The sequence below is a fragment of the Mastigoproctus giganteus genome, chromosome 3 (assembly GCF_048544385.1).
Source record: "Mastigoproctus giganteus isolate SK-2022 chromosome 3, ASM4854438v1, whole genome shotgun sequence".
In the NCBI taxonomy this organism is placed as follows: domain Eukaryota; kingdom Metazoa; phylum Arthropoda; class Arachnida; order Uropygi; family Thelyphonidae; genus Mastigoproctus; species Mastigoproctus giganteus.
Window position 1 is genome coordinate 250,295,140 of NC_143577.1, and position 21,030 is coordinate 250,316,169.

The following is a 21,030-nucleotide window of genomic DNA, read 5'->3' on the forward strand; positions in this document are numbered from 1 at the left end:
GCTTGTCCTGTTATCTATCACAGAGAAGAATTCTCTATGATGGGCATGTTTGTTACTTGCCCATCCTAGAGAATTCTGTGGGACCTCTGTGGAAATATAGTGATCATAGCAATGGCAAGTGTCAATCACTATGACACTGGGCACCTGTTTGGAAAGTTTCATGTCAATTCCTACTGGAGATGAGAATAAACTGTAACAGCCTTTTCAATCAGTGTTGCACTAACTACTCTCACTATTCCGTAGAACAAGATATTTGTATAATTCTCACACTTCTCCAGAAGACTGGCAAAAGACTTTACTCTTTGCTCCTTATGATTGGGCTTTAGCATTTGTGGAACTTGCAAGCACACAATTTCCTTATCCCAGATTGTCCAGAACTGTTTTCACTGCATTAAAGCCTATTCCAATTCTCACACACACATTTGCTGGGTCTTAATGGTCTTTGTGAATTAGCTTTACTCTCTCTCTCTCTCTCTCTCTCTCTCTCTCTCTCTCTCCTCACTTTCTGTTGTTGCCACAGTGTGAGCCTGACCTTAGCACATCCTCCAAACCGCCATCACTGACACACACCTAACCCATCACCACCTTATTCTGCCCTGTTGACTGTCATGTCTTTGTAAACATTGTTCAAATATCAGTAAATTTCAATGGGCATAATATCCTCTGCATTCACAAACTGAATAACACACTGCTGTGTTATTTAGTTCATACACACAAACATCACCCTTCATTTTCAGAAAATATTACAGTACTGCCACCTAGTATGCACTATCGATACCTACAAGTCATTGGTGGCAACATTTAAATTTTAACCCATACCATTACATTTTATATGTAACATCACACAAGTGGGAAATAAAAATTTGGAGGCATTAGTTTTGGAGTGGCCCTTGTATGATTAACTTTTGATTAACTGCCAGGATTAATGCACTGAAATGGAAATGTTTTAATGAGCTCACTATTGTGTTTTAATGAAATTGAAAGAGAGGCAGTTTATTTTTAATGTCAACTGATTGCTGTGTCACTTGAATTATGTTCTTTTAGCAAACTGTATATAATATCACAAAATCTAACCATTAACAACTAGTTTTTTTTTTTTTTTTTTTTGTATAAGTCTGGTAATTTCATATGGGAGTTTATATTTTTGCCAGACAGCTTCAGCTAATCCTGTAAACCTGTGGTTTAAGCAGGGAACAAGTGTGGTATAAGTTGTTTCAGCCACACAGTTTTGCATATATCAGAAATAGGGAGATCTTTTAAAATTACAGTTAAGCCTTTCCTTATCTTTCTCAACCAAACTAACAAGGAAAAAAATTGTTAAAATTGGAATATAAAGTTTTGTAATGCAAGTTGCAACCCAACCAACCAATGATTGGAATTGGTTGGGTAGTACTTGTTAATAAGTATAATATTGCAGTATATACAATAAATCTGAAAAGCAATATGATTTGCAAAGTTACAAAGACAGAAGCGTCTCAATTGTATAAAACTAAAGTAACAGAAATCAGCATTTTCTGATTAGAGATATGTGTATCAACATGTTGATATCATTTAATTTTTTTCTGTATATATATATATATATATATATATATATATATATATATATATAATTGGAAAAGACGTTTAAAAACAACAGGAAACTAACAGTTCCTGTTTATGGTTAAAACATAATATTAAAAACCTTCACAAGGTTTGCTTACCTGGTTCTTGAGCAGGAAACTGAAAAGCTACCCATCCTGATTCAGAGGTAGCACACTCACTTAAAGGTAATGTTGTCTCGGGTGACTGATGAGAAACTGACACTGAACTTTTAACTTCAGATGGTCTAAAAATATCAGATGGTGTCTGAATGGATGTAGCAAAACTTGTAGGCCATCCTGTATCACCAGCAGGAGTTACTGAAGCTGATTTTACTGAACCATGTAGAGGTTTAGATGCCTGATCTGGTGGAACAGTTGCTTCAGGCATATTAACTGAGCTAGGGGCCACTGAACTCTGTCCAAAACTTTCTGCAGAATTAGTAAAGCAGTGAAACACTGGAACTGGTGGATGGGAGAGAGAAAAGAGAATGTCTGTGGAATTAACTGGATGACCTGCCTGATTGAAAAAAACAAAACAAGTAAAGCAAGCTTTTATGTACTATATAATTCTCAAAGTATTTGGTGAAACTATTAATTGATTTATTAAATAAATATATAAAACAAAAAAGGCTATTAATATTTATTTATATACTAATTCATTTTAATCTAGGTCTATTTTCTTCATTGTGTATTTTTTTTCCAACTTAGAAGTCCACTCACTGCAAATGAAATTCCATGATAACAGAAGCTAAAATACTTGTATAAAAAATTCCAGGTATATAAGAAAATGATCAAGAATCATGTTTCAACTTTCCCAAAATCACTAACCAAGGATTGAGTTCATAAAGGGTGCAAGAATTTTTGCTGATGCTGTCGAGGCAGTGTTAGGTGGGTCAGAAAACTGCTAGTTGGGGGGGGATACAAGGACTAATAGATTAACAGTAGCCACTGGCAGAGGTGGAAGTGATTCTTGCACTGCTTCTATTGAAATGAGCAGAAGCCTGAAAAACAAGATGCAGGATATTTCAGAGACTGCTGGGAGTCATTGCGGTACAAGTAAACACATGGGTTGTGTTAGGGTAGCTAAGAATAGAAACAGGTGCATGTATACTTGCGTGTACACCAATGCTAGGAGTTTGGTAAATAAATTTGATGAATTTGAGGTATTGCTCAAAACATCAAAGGCAGATATTGTTGGGATATCAGAGACATGGTGTCACACAGATATAAGGAATGCGGAACTGGAATTTGGGGAATACAATGTGTATAGAAAGGATAGACAGGACAGGAGGGGAGGAGGGGTTATGCTATTAGTTAAGAAACACATAAAGTCCAAGGAAGTGAAGCCAGTCGACATCGATGGACAGGGCAGTGTCGGGTCAGTTTGGTGTGACATAAGCATAGGGAAATCAAAATTGAGAGTAGGAGTGTGCTATAGGCCTAATGACTCTGATGAGTATAATAAGATATTGTACAGGGAAATAGAGTGGGCCAGTAAATCAGAGAGTCTTATAATGGGGGATTTTAATTTCCTGGATGTTGACTGGGATTTGTGGATTGGTCACTCGCACACTAGTAAGGCTTTTGTGGATTTATTGGATGATTGTTTTCTACATCAGCATGTTCGTGAGGCAACAAGAGGGAGCAATACTCTTGATCTGATTATCAGTAGTGATTCTTCATGCATTAAGAATCTGCAGATAAATGAACCACTAGGTGGCAGTGATCACAGTGTGTTGAAGTGGGATTTACTCAAGGAGGTAATTACCATCAGAGGTAAAGGGAAGGGTTTTTGTTTTCGTAAAGGCGACTATGATGGTCTGAGACAGTATTTAAATTCTATACAGTGGGACCAACTGATGATGTTACCAACAGCCAACTCAAAATGGGAAGCATTCAAGGAACTAATCTTGGAGGCTACCAGGCTTTACATACCAAGAAATATTGTTCAAGGTTTAGGCCTAAATGGTTGTCAGATGAACTAATGAGACATGTGGCAGAGAAGAAAAATGCATGGGATACATACAAATTAATGGGTGACATGGAAGCCTATGATAAATATAAGTTGGTCTGTAACCAAGTCACAATGGAGATTAGGCAGGCAAAGGCAGACTACGAAAAATCCTTGGCAAAGGATGCAAAGAAAAACAGAAAAGAGTTCTTTACCTATTTAAACTCAAGAAGGAAAGGGATGAATCAGATTGGTCCACTGGATATTGATGGTTCAACAGTTGAGGATCCTGCTCAGATGGCTAACAATCTAAACGAGTATTTTGCATCTACATTCACGCATGAGGAGTTATTCAGGAAGGAGAATGATGTAGGTAAAGTAAATATTGGCAGTGAGCTGGATGATTTTGTAATAACTGAGAGGAAAGTGGAGGAGAGATTGTTGAGGATAAACATAAAAAAGGCACCTGGGGTGGATGGGATCTATCCAGTTATATTAAAGGAGGCAGCAAAGGAAGTAAGCAAACCCCTAGCCATAATTATGAGAGCTTCCTTGGACTCAAGGGAGGTACCCATAGACTGGAGATGTGCAAATGTAACCCCAATTCACAAAGGAGGATCAAAGGCTGACACAAGTAATTATAGACCTGTTAGTTTAACTTCTATTCCAGTAAATTAACAGAGGCACTGGTTAAAGAAGCACTGCAGGATCATCTAGACAAGAATTCAGTTATAGCTCAGACGCAGCATGGTTTTGTTAAGGGCAGGTCTTGCCTGATCAATTTGATTGGATACTATGATGTAGTCACAAAAGAACTGGATGCAGGGAATAACTTTGATATTATATATTTGGATCTTAGAAAGGCTTTTGATACTGTTGCACATGGAAGACTGCTGCACAAATTGGAGCAGTGTGGCATTGGAGGCAAATTGCTGCTATGGATAAGGGGATGGTTGAGTGGTTGATTTTTTGATTTTGATTTGGTAGTTGTTGGCGCATCGGCTTCTGTAGCCATATTGCACCTCCCAAGGTTTTTGCAGTACTTTGATCCAAGCCCGAGGCGGGAATCGAACCCGCGACCTTTGGGTTGCCGGGCAGGTACTTTACCCACTCGGCAAGCCCGGTCGGCTGGTTGAGTGGCAGAAGACAGAGAGTGGTAATCAATGGACACTGCTCAACGTGGACTAATGTTATTAGTGGAGTTCCTCAGGGTTCAGTGTTGGGTCCATTGTTGTTTTCGGTGTTTATGAATGATATTGATGATGGGATATCAAGTTTAATGTCCAAGTTTGCAGATGATACAAAGGTTGGCAGGGTTGTTAAGGACACTACTGACGCTATGCTGCTGCAACAGGATCTGGAAAGGTTGAACAGATGGGCTGAAAGGTGGCAAATGAAGTTTAACATTGACAAATGTAAAGTACTACATATGGGAAACAGTAACCCCAGAGCAACATCTCAACTCTGCGGTACTACACTGACAGTGGTGGAGAATGAAAAGGACCTGGGGGTAATTGTGCAGGCAGATATGAAGTTCTCTGAGCAGTGCAGACGAGCTGCAAGAGTAGCTCATGGTGTCTTGTCAATGATATACAGGAATTTTTCTAGCAGGGATAAGGAGGTGATTATTCCCTTGTATAAGGCAATGGTTAGGCCACATCTTGAGTACTGTATACAGGTCTGGAGGCCTCATTTCAAGAAGGATGTAGAGCTGCTGGAACGGGTACAGAGAAGGGCAACAAGATTAGTGAATGGAACAAAGGGTTGCTCTTACGAAGTAAGGCTTAAGTTTTGCAAATTACAGAGTCTGGAGACTAGGCACCGGCGAGGTGATCTGATAAAGGTGTATAAGGCTTTGAATGGTTTGAGCATGCTCAATGCCAATGGGATTCTTCATCTTGCTCAAAATAATCACCTCAGAGGGCATAAATTCAAATTGAGGAAGGACGGATGTCGGATAGATGTGCGGAAATTTGCCTTTGGCCAGCGGGTGGTTGGTTGGTGGAACCGACTTCCGTCACTTGTTGTTGAAGTTGATAGCCTAAACAAATTTAAGGCTCAACTGGACAGGTATTTCGAACGAACGGAGGGGTGAAATGGGAGTGGTGTGTTTTTTTTTTTTTTTTTTTTGGCTGATGCTGAATAAGCTTGCTTTCTTGCATCATATGCCTCTACTAATGCTAATGCTAAAGTTTACTTAGCAACTGTAGACTAGCAATTTAATGTTAGTCATCCTACCCTTAATACATTTTTTTGATTTACCATTGTATTCTGCCCAACAATCTGGGCAGGGCATGCAATAATAGTAAGTCATAACTTTGGAAATATCTTGCAACTTATTGCCATGAAGTTGCAAGCATCAAATAGAACTGAAACAGCCATGCAAAATCCTATATACTGCATTATAAGCGTGCAGATAGTAAGACAGAATTTGGGACAGAATACCTGCTGAATCAAAAAGATGTTAGAGCAGAATGTGAATAGGCATGTGACTACTATCTGCTAGACAAAACTTGAGGACTTGGCCCTGGCTCAATATTTTTCATCTGTTTGTGATTTTTAAGGTGCATCAGCAATTATGACTATAATGTCTTCTACTTGGTGTTATTGACAACACGTTTGATTTTTGGTACATATCATACTGTTCATTGCACCTTGTAAGTTATTTATTGTTCATATGAGATGATAAAAGTTTATTAATTTAAGGAAATAAAAATATTTTGAATACTGTCTCTGTTTCCCAGGAAGATTTCAAGAATAAGTGGGTTGGTGGTGAAGGCTGTCCAACATTCTTTTGTGAAAGCTAGGCATTCTATCAGGATATGTGTAATTGTTAGGCCTGTATATCTGTCACACTGTTGGGATACATCTGCTCTAAACTGGTAAGAGCAGGTGTCTGTGTGTCCTATCTGGAGCCTGGTTAAGACAAGTTCTTCCTGTCTGCATGATCTTAAAACTCATGGACCATGGTGAACATTTTTGGATGGGCACACAATCTAGTTTCTGCAGTATTGCTTATTGCCCCTTTAATTGCAATTACAAATGCTGTTGTATGCCTACCCTCCCAACTTTTCATATTTCCTTCCTATTCCTTCTCAACTTCTCCTTTATTCTTTTCTCTTCCCATCCTACTCTATTCTGTTTTTTTTCTTTTTGGTTTTAATTGTTTTATTCTTTCTCTCTCCCCCTACATTTTTTTTTTTTTTTTTCCTTCATTTTTGTGCTTTCCTGACACATTCAACCCTGTCATGCAGTCTTTTTCAATTTATAAAGGACACCCCTAGTGTCTGAAAGGCTTTTGCAAGAATACATTTTATATTGTTATTTAATTGTATAACAGTTACTTATTTTATGATTCTGCCATTTTATTTTTATTATGTTTCCTTAATTATCCTGAAAGAGGCCTCTGAGGTCGGGAAAATTCATGTCTAGGAAATAAGTGAATTCATACACCAACCATTAGATGAATTTTACTGTAACTAAAATTTTATAAATAACAAAGAATATATAAAATTATTATATAATTTATTATAATTTACAATAAACTGATGGCTGTATATTTCGGAATGCTAAAACTATAATGAAATCATTTACGATAAAATATGCTAAAATATAAAGATTAAAAGCGCTAAAAAACCTGAAGCTTTCGAGCGTCAGTTCCCTTCCTCAACAGTGATAAGACTTCCTGCAACATCTCCTATATAACAGGCTCACGGTAACTCCACATGTGGCATTCCTTCACGTGGTTCCCTCGGCGCATGGGCAGAACCGGAAGCAGAAGTGGCTCGGGTATGTGGCAAACAAAATCGTTCATCCGTACTGCAGACAACTGCTTCAAAAATAGGATGTATGTGTATACCTCTGTCTCTATTCATGGTATTCTTACTGGATGAACCAATCTGCAAACCCTCTAGCCACTTACGCTCCCAGTACTCATGCGCGTGGTCCATGATGATCGCGTCCTCTGGAGAGATCTGATGCTGCTTCTCCCAAAAATGTTCGGCCACAGCAGACTTATAATCGGCGGTTCTTATAGCATTTAAATGCTTCCTCAGACGATGTGCTGGATAATGAGCTTAATTATCCAGCACATCATGCTCACTGAATATTTTGCATTAAATTAGTGTTTTTGTTAGTGAAATACCAACATACACTGGCATTTTCTGTTACATATCTGTGATTTAATTGTATTTTACTGACAATAAACAGACTAAATCTCTATGTCTGCAATCACAATATAAAATGACTAAATTACTGTATCATATCAAAATTTCTACTAAACACTGATGCTACTCTGTCAGTTTCATTGGTAGAACCATAGCCTCAGCTGTGACTTTTTTTTTTTTATTTAATGGATACCCCAAACAGGGAAGGTATTAGAACCTATAGCTTAGTACCATGCATGGGCTAAACTAAATAAACTAAAATTTTCAGGAGCAGCATCTGTCATGCATTAAATTTAGTTTATACATCACAGAGTGGTGTTTTATCTTTTAAAACATTGTTTTATACTGCCTGTGTGTAAAAAAATGCCCTTCAATTCCTATATTAAGTTTAAGCTCCAATCATTCTTTTTTCCATAATCAAAAGGTGAATTTTCTAAACTCTCTATCCACTTCTGCAGATAATTTATTCCAATAGTCTACAATTCAGCCTGAAAAACTTCATTAAAGGGAGTAACGGAAGGCTGGATTTGTCCAGCCTTCCGTTACTCCCTTTAATGAATTCCAATATTTCAGATGCGGTCTCACTATCCTTATACAAAGGGACAACGACATACTTCTTCCTATGTGCAAAGGTCCTGTACAACAGGACACAATGTGTCTTCTTAGCTGCCTGTTTACTCTTTACAGTAAATTTCATATCTAATGATATGGACATTTTTAACAGGACATTTGCATGCTTTTTTCACACTCATTATCATCCAACAGTATGTCAAGTTTCATTTAAGCTCTTTACATTCCTTACATCAAACATACAAAAATGCATCACCATTAACTTTGTGCACATACTGCAGTGAGTATGGACAAGTGTGATTCATGGGTGAATCACCAGTGGCAACTACCCTCTGAGTAATACAACTTGATATGTTTACCATTTCTAGTCGAAAAACTTTGCTAGATAAAAACTGACTTGAACTTACAAAAATAATAAAAAAAAAAACAATAAAATATATGGAATATGACAAATTAGATAGTATGAATCAGAGCTGTACTACTCTGGAAGGTATCATACGGAAGTGTTCTACGCACTATATTGAGGTAAACTCCTCTTATTATTTTACTAGGAATATGACAAAATATTTTAAAAATATATTACATTACAATTTTAAATACAGAACTACACGCTCTACATATAGGCTATTGTAAACTATCAATTTCTGATAATTTGATAAGGCTGTGTGAATTTTTTAATGTTACTTCTAGACTAATAATTTGATTTAAATCTAACTGCTGTTATGAAATCAGCACAATGAAAATTGTAACTTTAACAAAAGTATAAAACAGAAAGAAATTGAAGCAGAAGTAAAATTTACCACAAACTCCCCCAAGTGCAAACGTTATATAGTACTTCAAAACTGTTTTTTTTATTATCAATTTACCTTAAATTAAGGAGTTTAGTAAAATCTGACTGCACTCTTCTGATGTTCAGCTTGAATTATCATTGTCTGTCTCTCTCTCTCTCTCTCTCTCTCTCTCTCTCTGTGCTCTTGACTACAATGACTGATAATGCAAAAGAGAGGGAGATAATTATGAATTAATCAGGTTTCAATACTCACATGGACTGAATTAAGACTCTGAGTTAAAAGTTCACTAATATTTCAAATTAAGCGAACTGTAATACCTACAAAAATATTTCCTAACGTTAGGGCCTGTTGCTCACCGTAGCTGAGTGGTCAGGAGCTGGAGTGCAGTAGCACATGCTCTTTGAGTAGACTGGGGTTCAAGCCCCCAACTGCTAAATATGGTTGATCTGCCAATCAGCCCTGGACCAGAGTAGCAGATTATGGTTCATTCCTCCCAACGGGAATTGTTGAGGAGGCTTCCATCCTGCAGTGGATTGATAATGGCTGCTGCTTTCCTTACCTTATTGACTTCTGACAGAAGTCAGTAACAGGTCCTGATATTTCTAAGTTGGGACCTCAAATATCTCAACCAGGCTTTAGCAATTATATGCATCAATACATTAAAGAACAAGATAAATTTTATTTACTTGAGCTACAGCTACCAATGCAAGCACCCCATACATCTCCCCTTGAGTAAGTTGGCCAGGAGTTGTCTGATTGCAAAGTTCCCATATATGTCCTAATACTTCTCGGGGTAGACCAGACGAAATTAAGATTGGATAGAGCAAATTAGTATCTGGAACACAACTTCCTTCACTTGTTACTTGCAGCTCTATTTGATGATAAGTTGGTGGAACTGTATCTTTGGAGCACCATGCAGGAAATCCTGAAAAAAAAAAAAAAAAAAAATACAATAAATGGTAATAATTATTTAACAAGCTAAATGAATGTAACTTTCTGACACAGAAAGTTATGTTCATTTAACAATATAACAATATAATGATAAACATGATAGCGAAGCAGGTACTAATAAGCTGTAGTATACCAGATGATCCATGACATATCTAGCCACAATCAAATGTTACAGCTGTACTAGCTAGTGATGGGAGTAGAGAATACTCTTGAAGAATAAGAACATTCACTAAAAGATTATTCTCAAGAACTATCCATTATTAATATCATTTGACAATTCGACATGATACTAACACACACACACACACACACACACACACACACACACACACACACACACACACACACCAGTACAAATGCAAGGCACTATCACTTCTTAGTTAAATATCTCTGCAAATTCACTTTGCAGAAATATTTTGCATATATCTTACTTTACATTACAGTTTTTTTTTTCTTTTACCAACTGCACCTGAAGGATAAATCCTGAGTATTATTAATCCAAGGAGAGCTTGGAAAGAAAACTGTCAGCTGCCTTGCACATGTGCATGCTTGTGACAGAACAAAAGTGGCAAATTACTGAATGCATGTAATTTGCCACTGGTAATCGATGTCCCTTTCATTATGTGTTTTATTATAGAGTTTTTATTCTTAACTCTTTCACAGCATATCTGGAATCTTAATTCAATTCATAAAGTTGTTCATTTTCCACCTAAAATGAAATTACTCTTTTTTTTTGTGATTTTAATAGCCACATTCTCTATATGTGATTATGAAGATAACATGAAGTTTCCATATCTAGTATTAACATTTTAGTAAACTTTTGTCTGAAAAATTAATCTTTTGATGAAAATAAAGTATGCAGGAAGTGTTAAAACTGGTGTGTGCTAGGCACATCTGCCAGAAGTCAATAAAGGTCAATACACAGGTGACCCCCGCTTAATGCTGATAATTCGTTCCGGAAAAACAGAGCGCTAAGTGAATCCGCGCTAAGTGAGCACCGCACTCCCATAAAGTAACATATGTATTTGTGAATTGGGGTCTGTGTCATTGGATATTTCCTAATCAATAATAAACGTGAAAAGATGAACATGAAAAAAGTAGTGAAAAGATGCACAAATGTCAATCAAAATATTTAATATTCAAATATTTATACATATAAAATATTCTGCATTACATATGTATATAATTATGTGGTAACTACTTACGTATCAAAATTAAACTTAAAATTCCAATTAAAATCATGAATTTAATTGATCTAAATTGATTTTAATTGATTTAATTTAACTGATGAATTGAATCATGAAAAATGTCGATTTTGGCTCTCTTCCTGGTAAACTAAAAGGGGTTTTAATTTTAAATCCCCCGCAGTGTTTCCACCCAACAATAAAGTCAACCGATCCTTTGCGGCTTTGAAACCTGGTATGTTTTTTCCTTCTTTCAATATGAAACTTCTTTTAGGCATTCGTTTTCCAAAAAAGTTCTGCTTCATCTACATTAAAAACTTGTTGAGAAGTATAACACATAATACCCCTCATCAACAATTTTAACAAGTTCTTTTTTCAAAGTTTTGGCTCCTTGATCTGCACTTGCAGCTTCTCCCTGGATTTTAAATCTATTCAACCAGCCCTTACTAGTTTTAAATGGTTCCACTTTTTTTTTTTTTTTTAGGTGAGTTTTCTTCAGATCATCATATAGGCTAATCTCTCTCTCTCTCTCTCTCTCTTTCTTTTTTTTTTAATAATATTTAACTTAACTGAATTCTGCATTGGATATTATCTTCAATAAAATTAGTTAGTCTCTCCATTTCAATGCTAATAGCTGGCCTAGCCTTAGTTGCTTGCAGTGGAACAGCTGTCTTTCCCGCTGCTAAAATTAATTCTTTATTTTTTATAATTGTTCTTACAGTTAAACTTGCCAGTCCTAAATTATGGCACACATCCACTTGTCGTTGACCGGAATGAATTGATTCACTTCAAAACGTTTAATTTCATTTTCAAATTCAGTCTTTTTCTTACATTTGCAGTCTTCGTACTGCATCCAGACGTTGTTTTTTCGTTCTTATCCGCCATTATTAACTCTTCAAAAATGTAACTGCGTTGGTTCCATTAATTATGATACAATATTCGAGTAAACTGTTCATTACACACGATGTCTAATACTGTACTGAGTGAGGACTAGACTTCGGATAAATGCACATAACACAAATATTATGTTGATCTCAGTACTACGTAACAAAGTCACTGGATTGCAGTTAAATTAGCATGCAAGAAGATTTCTCAAGCCAGCATGGGAATCATTTTAATGCTGTTTTGCTATTTATTTTCAAGCTATCGACTCCATCAAATGAAATAATTTTGTTAATTATGCCAAAAATGCAATTTGTAAAAGAGTGTTACAGTCAGATACAGGTTATAATATAAGAACAGTATTATAGCAAATCAACAAAAAGCAAACCGCGTTATAATGAGGTCCTTCTGCAGTACTGATTGAAGTGAAAATTCAATGTTGTCACTAAAATAGATATTTTGGTATTTTTAGCATACTTTTCACATTGCACATCTGCTAGTGGAAGTTCTTGTTGTTTATTGCAGTTGATTTTCAGTATGATATACAATTATTGAATATCACAGCAGTTATACATTTTGACACCATACACTAAAGTTGAATTTTGCACTGAATGCAAAAAATTTCCATTTGCTCTCTGATGAACTATACACCAAGGGTGTCAAGACTAATACTCAAGATTTCTAAGAAGTACAAGCTAAAGGTTATAATGATTTATGCACCAACATCAAGCCGTGATGATGATGAAGAGGTTGAAGAAATGTACACCGAAATTGAGTCTTCTAGATGAGGAAACCCACTACACTATTATTATGGGGGACTTCAGCCAAGGTTGGAAAAAAACAAAACAGCGCAGAAAGAGGAACTACAGAAAATTTGGAACTGGTGAAAGAAATGAAAGACTTCTGGAATTTGCAGAATCTCAAGGATTGTCACTAATGGATGATTGTTTTCTACATCAGCATGTTCGGGAGGCAACTAGAGGGAGTAATACTCTTGATTTGATTATCAGTAGTGATTCTTCATGCATTAAGAATCTGCAGATAAATGAACCACTTGGTGGCAGTGATCACAGTGTGCTGAAGTGGGAGTTACTCAAAGAGGTAACTACCATTAGGGGTAAAGGGAAGGGGTATTGCTTTCGTAAAGGCGACTACAATGGACTGAGACAGTATTTAAATTCTATACAGTGGGATCAACTGATGATATTGCCAACAGCAAATTCAAAATGGGAAGCATTCAAAGAACTTATCGTGGAAGCTACTAGGCTTTACATACCAACTAAGAAATATTGTTCAAGGTTTAGGCCTAAATGGTTGTCAGATGAACTAATGAGGCATATGGCAGAGAAGAAAAATGCATGGGATACATACAAATTAACACGTGACACGGACGCCTATGATAGATACAAGTTGATCTGTAACCAAGTTACAAAGGAGGTTAGGCAGGCGAAGGCAGATTACGAGAGATCCTTGGCAAGGGATGCGAAGAAAAACAGCAAAGAGTTCTTTACTTATGTAAACTCTAGAAGGAAGGGGATGAATCAGATTGGTCCACTTGAGATCGATAGGTCAACTGTTGATGACCCTGCTCGGGTAGCTAACAAACTAAATGAATATTTTGCATCGACATTCACACATGAGGAGTTATTCAGCGAGGGGAATGCCAGAGGTGTATTCAACTCTAGCAGTAAGCTAGAGAATCTTGTAATAACTGAGAGCAAAGTGGAGGAGAAATTGTTGAAGATAAACACAAGAAAGGCACCTGGGGTGGATGGGATCTATCCAGTTATATTAAAGGAGGCAGCAAAGGAGGTAAGCAAACCCTTAGCCATAATTATGAGAGCTTCCTTGGACTCAGGGGAGGTACCCATTGACTGGAGATGTGCAAATGTGACCCCAATTCACAAAGGGGGATCAAAGGCTGACACAAGTAATTATAGACCTGTGAGTTTAACTTCTGTTCCCGGAAAATTAATGGAGGCACTGGTGAAAGAAGCACTGCAGGATCATCTAGACAAGACTTCAGTTATAGCTAGGACACAGCATGGTTTTGTTAAGGGGAAGTCTTGCCTGACCAATTTGATTGGATACTATGATGCAGTCACAAAAGAACTGGATGCAGGGAATAACTTTGATATTATATACTTGGATCTTAGAAAGGCTTTTGATACTGTTGCACATGGAAGACTGCTGCACAAATTGGAGCAGTGTGGCATTGGAGGCAAGTTGCTGCTATGGATAAAGGGGTGGTTGAGGGGGAGAAGACAGAGAGTGGTAATCAATGGACACTGCTCATCGTGGACTAATGTTATTAGTGGAGTCCCTCAGGGTTCAGTATTGGGGCCTTTATTGTTTTCTGTATTTATAAATGATATTGATGATGGTATATCAGGCTTAATGTCCAAGTTTGCAGACGATACGAAGGTTGGCAGGGTTGTCAAGGACACTACTGACACTATGCTGCTGCAACAGGATTTGGAAAGGTTGAGCAGATGGGCTTCGAGGTGGCAAATGAAGTTTAACATTGACAAATGTAAAGTACTACATATGGGAAACAGCAACCCCAGAGCAACGTATCAACTCTGTGGTACTACACTGACAGTGGTAGAGAATGAAAGGGACCTGGGGATGGTGGTGCAGGCAGATATGAAGTTCTCTGAGCAGTGCAGACGAGCTGCAAGAGTAGCTCATGGTGTATTGTCAATGATATATAGCAATTTTTCTAGCAGCGATAAGGAGGTGATTATTCCCTTGTATAAGGCAATGGTCAGGCCACACCTAGAATACTGTATACAGGCCTGGAGGCCTCATTTCAGGAAGGATGTAGAGCTGCTGGAACGAGTACAGAGAAGGGCAACTAGATTGGTGAATGGGACAAAGGGGTTCTCTTACGAAGAAAGGCTTAAGTTTTGCAAATTACAGTGTCTGGAAACTAGGCACCAGCGGGGTGATCTGATAGAGGTGTACAAAGCCTTGAATGGTTTGAGCATGCTCAATGCTGATGGGATTCTTCCTCTAGCTCAGAAAAATCACCTGAGAGGGCATAAATTCAAATTGAGGAAAGACAGATGTAGGATAGATGTGCGGAAATTTGCCTTTAGCCAGCGGGTGGTTGGTGGGTGGAACAGACTTCCATCCCTTGTCGTGGAAGTTGATAGCCTAAATAAGTTTAAGGCTCAGCTGGACAGGTATTTCGAACGAACAGAGGGGTGAAGTGGAAGTGGTTATTTTTATTTATTTATGTTACTTTTTTTTTTTTTTTTTTTTTGGCTGATGCTGCATAAGCTTGCTTTCTTGCATCAAATGCCTCTACTAATGCTAAAATGCTAATGCTAATGCTAAATGAACACTTTTTTCAAGAAAAGGGTGAACAGAAAGTGGACATGGAAGAGTCCAAATGGATTAACAACTAATGAAATCGACTTCATCCTCACTAACAGAAGATATATTGTGAATGATGTTACTGTCCTGAATAAGGTAAATGTTGGAAGTGATCACAGAATGGTAAGATGTACACTTGATATAGATGTAGGAAAGGAAAAAAAAACTGACTTGAGTAAATAATACACAGGAAGAGGAGAAAAAGGAGTATGTACTGGAACTTAAGAACAAGTTTCAGCTTCTGCAGACTGCTCAGGACCAAGATATCGACGACGAATATTACAACTTTCTGAAAGTGATAAAGCCCAAGAAACCTATAGGAAAAAATAAATCCAAAGAAGGAAAAATTAGTCAAGAAACACTTGATATGATGAACCGAAGGCGAAAAATGAAGAGCAAGATAAATACTAACAAGGAAAAAATTGAGTATACTGAGTTATGCAAAGCCATTAGAAAGAGACTCAGAGAGGACATAAGAAGATTTAACACAAGAAAAGTAGAACAAGCATTAAAGGGAAACAAAGGATTTAAATCAGCAGCCATGAGCAGTAATACAGAAAGACAAATGATACTGAAACTGAAGAATAGCGATGGTGTACTTATAAACAGCAGAGAAGGCATAATTCAAATAGCAGAAGACTACTATAGAGAATTATACAAGGAGCAAGAGAATGATGCCAGCAGTGGGGAAGATGGATTGCAAAGTAGCAATGCATACGACATACCCGATATTCTTCCTGATGAGGTAGAACATGCATTGAAGAAAATGAAGAATCAGAAAGCCCCAGGGGAAGATGAAGTTACTGTAGAGTTGTTAAAATTGGGAGGAAGAGACATAACACAAAAACTGGCAAGACTCTTCACAAAATGCATTAAAAAAAGGTGTGACACCTATGCAGTGGAATAATGCAATCATAGTTTTGCTGCATAAGAAAGGAGATAAATCAGAAATTGGAAATTATAGACCAATTGGCTTGTTATCCCACATCTACAAGTTGTTCAAAGGGTCATTACTAACAGATTAGAAAGAATACTTGATGAGAATCAACCAAAAGAGCAAGCTGGCTTTAGGACAGGATTCTCAACTATGGATCACCTTCAAGTAATATCACAGCTAATGGAGAAAGCAAATGAATATATGAAACACCATTATGCCTGGCATTTGTGGATTATGAAAAGGCATTTGACTCCATACAGCATAAGGCAATGTTTCGGGTACTGGAAAGACAAGGCATAGATACCCCACATATTATGATTTTGAAGAAAATATATGAGAGTGCTACCTCCTTTATTAGACTAGACAAAGACAGTAGGAAATTTAAAATTGAGAAAGGAGACACAATATCTCCGAAGCTGTTTACTGCTGCCCTTAAGGAAGCTTTCAGAAGATTAGACTGATCGCAGAAAGGAGTCAATGTGAATGGAGAGTACCTAAACCATTTACGATTTGCAGATGACATTGTGGTCATAAGCCACGATCCCAAAGAATTAGAGGAAAATCTTAATCAGTTATGCACAGCTAGTAAGAATTTTGGACTAAAGATGAATATGGCTAAAACAAAAGCAATGATGAACAAGTATGCCACAGAAAGGAAAATTATGATTGAAGGAGCAGTAATTGAAAAGATGGAGTCATATACGTATCTGGGACAAGTTATTAGCTGTAATAATGATAAATGGCTGGAAGTCAAGAGAAGAATAAATTTTGGATGGATAGCATTCAGAAAATATAGTCACATACTGAAGAGCAATATTCCAGTTTGTCTGAAACGTAAAATAATGAACCAATGTATACTCCCCACCATGACTTATGGAAGTGAAACTTGGGCACTCACCAAAAGAATGGAAGAGAAGCTGAGAACCACACAGTGAAGAATGGAACAAATTATATTGGAAATCAGACTGTTAGATAAGAAGAGAAACACATGTATTAGGCAGCAAACTCAAGTAAAGAACATTCTTATCAAAACTAAAGAACTAAAATGGTTTTGGGCAGGACACATAGCTCGGAGACATGATGACAGATGGACTAAGAAAATAACAAAAATAGTACCCAAGAGGAGCTAGAAGAAAAACTGGAAGACAAAGATGAAATTCATGAGTTTGTGGGTAGTAAATGGATGGCCAGTGCTGAAAACAGAAGGAACTGTAAAGTTGCTGGAGAGGCCTTCATCCTGCAGTGGATTGAAAATGGCTGATGGTGATGAACTATACATCAATAACCTAAAATTAATAATGAATAACGAAATGTAAATTTAAGTGCATGGAACAAGAATGCAAAAAATTCCTTATATATTAAATTAACAACATGAAAAAAATGGGCATTTTTAAATTCATATAAATTTCAGAGCTATGAAACTTCAAGCTACAGAAGGTATATAATTATCACACAAGTAGTGCAAATATATCATTTTATACACAGCTAAAACAACAAACTGAAGTTCACAACATACATCTCATACTGCAAAGCAAATCATGAGCTGCATCATTTTTAACCTTCAAATAAATAGCACTGCCTAAAAAAAGAGGAGTATACTAATATTTACAATATGAAATGTACAAGGCTTCAATGTGCAAACTTTGATGCTTATATACGTATAGCTAAGTTCAGCTATACGTATTTCAATTCTCAATGTCATCTGATATTTCTCACAATATGGAATCATATCACAACTGGATTGTCAGCTATTAAATTGAGGACAATAAATATCAATATACTTCTTCTTATGGGGGAATGATATTTATTTGAAAGTTCAGAACAGGATAACTCATGATTTGCTTCACAATACGAGATAATATCTGTTGTTGGTTTTTTGGTACATCAGCGTCTTAGGCCATATTGTGTCATCTTGTATTATGTCAGGACAAGTGTGTGTATTTTCACAGACCAATTTGCATGTTATATGGGCTGAATGGGAACTCACAAGGAAAAATGCTACTCCCATTGCTGAAATTAGCTAAAACCCACTTAGTGTGAAGAGAACTTTAGAAATTCCTTCAGTTGCTGAGAGTAATCAAATCCACACCTCTCCAAATGAGTGACAAAATCACAATGTTATTATAGAGGACATGATATCACATGTATAACCTGTGCAAACTTTGGCTTGCTCTTAAAACCATGTGCAGAACATTCATTTATTAATGAATTATGTTTATTTTCTATCAAAGCAGGTTCATATATTGATTTTATTAAAAATGTGTGGTTTTAATTAGGAAATATTGATTGAAAATGAAAATTTCAAATTATACTTGAGCAACAAAGTGTGGAATGATCATCCAAACGTAAACATAATTAGTACACTAGGCTGTCTTTAAAGATAAATAAACTTACGTGATTTTGGAAGTATAAATACATCATCCAATCCCTTCACATTTTTCCAGTCTCTAGATTTCTCACTAGAGGCAAAAGTTGTAATATGTTGAAAGGCTGGTTTGATATCTTTTACTAAAGGCTTTTGAAAAGTTTTGCCCTTCTGTGGACCAGTGAAATCGGAACATTCCAGCATCATATTGTCCAAAGCTATATATGGAGATAATTAAGATCAGAAAATAAATGAAAACAGAAGTTCAGATATTAATTATTTCACCACAAAATAGCACACGATGATGACAGGAATCCATGTGAAAATATTATATGAACTACATATTAGTAATAAATTAACATTACATCATTATATAAATACAGAAATTGAAATTTTATATCAGTATATATAGATCCTACATATCAGTAACCTCAATGGCACATTTTTAGCAAACAACTTGTGTAAAAGCATGCATCTGTTAAATAGTAGTAGCAGTGTCAACCTGTATTCACTGTGTTGAGTTAAAAAATTTAAATAAAAAAAGGCCTTTGTAATACTACTAACAATACAAGTTCTTTTGAAAAATCTATACCTTTCTTATCTTTAACTTTATCTACATCTCTATCCTCAGCTGCTGTAACAAAAGGCCGATTCTCTTTCTGATTATCTTGCTGAGAAAGGAATATCGGAGAGCACAGGGAATCAAGTGATGAACTGGCATATCCTTTCACTTTCGACATAGCAGCTTTAAAAATGAAAGATGTTATTCCATTTCAAAATATTATAATCTCTACAATTTTAATTTTAAATTAAATTATTTGTATTATTCTTTTTTATTAGGATATCCTAAATAACATAAATTTAAAAAATAATAATATATAAATAATAATCATTAAAATAAAATAAAATCCCTATTTGACTCCCTCCTCACAGAGATACGTATACGGCTGAACTTGAATTTTCCTCAAGCTATGTTGGAATTCTTCTCACACTATATTTTCTAAATGGTATATTATGTGTATATGCATTCAAGACTTTGTGACTATAGCTTTAAAGATATACAATAATTCTAATGTATTCGCACTGCGTGATATCTCTCCAGTTGATAGAAAACATGTAGTACCTCAAGCTATCATAATCTCCTTTCATAAAATTAAAAGCCATTCCCTTGCTTTTAATAACTGCTACCTTTCTCCTCAGGCGCCTCCGTAGCCAGGTGGGCAGGAGCAGCAGTGCGTAGCACACGCTTCTTGATTAGACCGGGGTTCGAGCCCGTCACCACCAAATACGTAGGATGCGGAAAGGTCAGGGAATGACCACCGCATATCCCGGAGCAATATGGCCTTAGTTGCTAATGCTCCTAAAAAACAAAAACCAAACCAAACCAAACCTTTCTCCTCATCTAGAACATCACCAAGACTAGAATATTCTTGCCCTTAGTACTTTCCTTGACATACTAATATAAATAACTAGCATCTAGTTGATTTAAAAATTTCAATTCCACATAGTGAGTTCCCCTCCCACTTGGTCCAATCAATTTGGGACAAATGAAATCATCCATAATAAGTATTCATACTTGTTTGCCTATTCCCTTTGCATGTACAGGCTCTTTTCATAATTTTCTCAATCTACTGTTCTTTAGATTACTCCCACTCTCATTATACCTTTGCTTCTAACTAACTCCCACACACACACACAGATTCCACACATGCACTGCTAACTTCTGAATCTGCAAAAGCTTTTGTCACCACCAACCCCTCTATCTTCACTATCTTTCCTAAATACATTCATTGATCACTGAATAATGACCATTCCATTCATAACAAACTATGCCTTATAGCTTGCAGTATAAAAAGCCAAACAGCTTTGCAGCCTAGAGAAGTGATAATTAGAATCTGGTCATGCAAGTCAAAGTGATAAAGTAGCAGTTATGGGACATAGTAAAGATATCATGGAGTTGCAAAATGGAATGATTGTGGAAGCTCATGCGTAGAGTGCATCTGTATTGAGAACAGCATGTCTTGTCAGTTGCTCACGGCCTACTGTGATTAAAGTGTACAAAGAATAGTGCCAAAGGGATCAAAGCACCTTCTGCCGACAGAACTGTAAAAGATTAAGCAAGGTGGATGTTTGTAGTGAGTGAAGGGTGCATTATATTGTAAGGGCTCAACAGATATCAACTGTCACTGTGAGACAGTTGACATCACAATACAATATGGGGAACGCAAGAACAATATCCCAAATAATTATGCACTAACACACTCAGGTGTAT

At 36.6% G+C, this 21,030-nt stretch overlaps 1 protein-coding gene across 1 annotated transcript in view; it reads right to left on the bottom strand.

Moving 5' to 3' along the window:
• LOC150089023 (synergin gamma-like) overlaps positions 1-21,030 on the bottom strand; it is a 94,246-nt gene that overhangs the window by 32,235 nt on the left and 40,981 nt on the right. Inside the window, exons 5-8 of the mRNA XM_090369778.1 lie at positions 19,351-19,503; positions 18,788-18,976; positions 9,745-9,983; positions 1,701-2,097 (exon numbers count right to left, since the gene is read on the bottom strand). Coding sequence (XP_090225904.1) covers positions 1,701-2,097; positions 9,745-9,983; positions 18,788-18,976; positions 19,351-19,503 — 978 coding nt within the window. The remainder of the gene's footprint in view (positions 1-1,700; positions 2,098-9,744; positions 9,984-18,787; positions 18,977-19,350; positions 19,504-21,030) is intronic.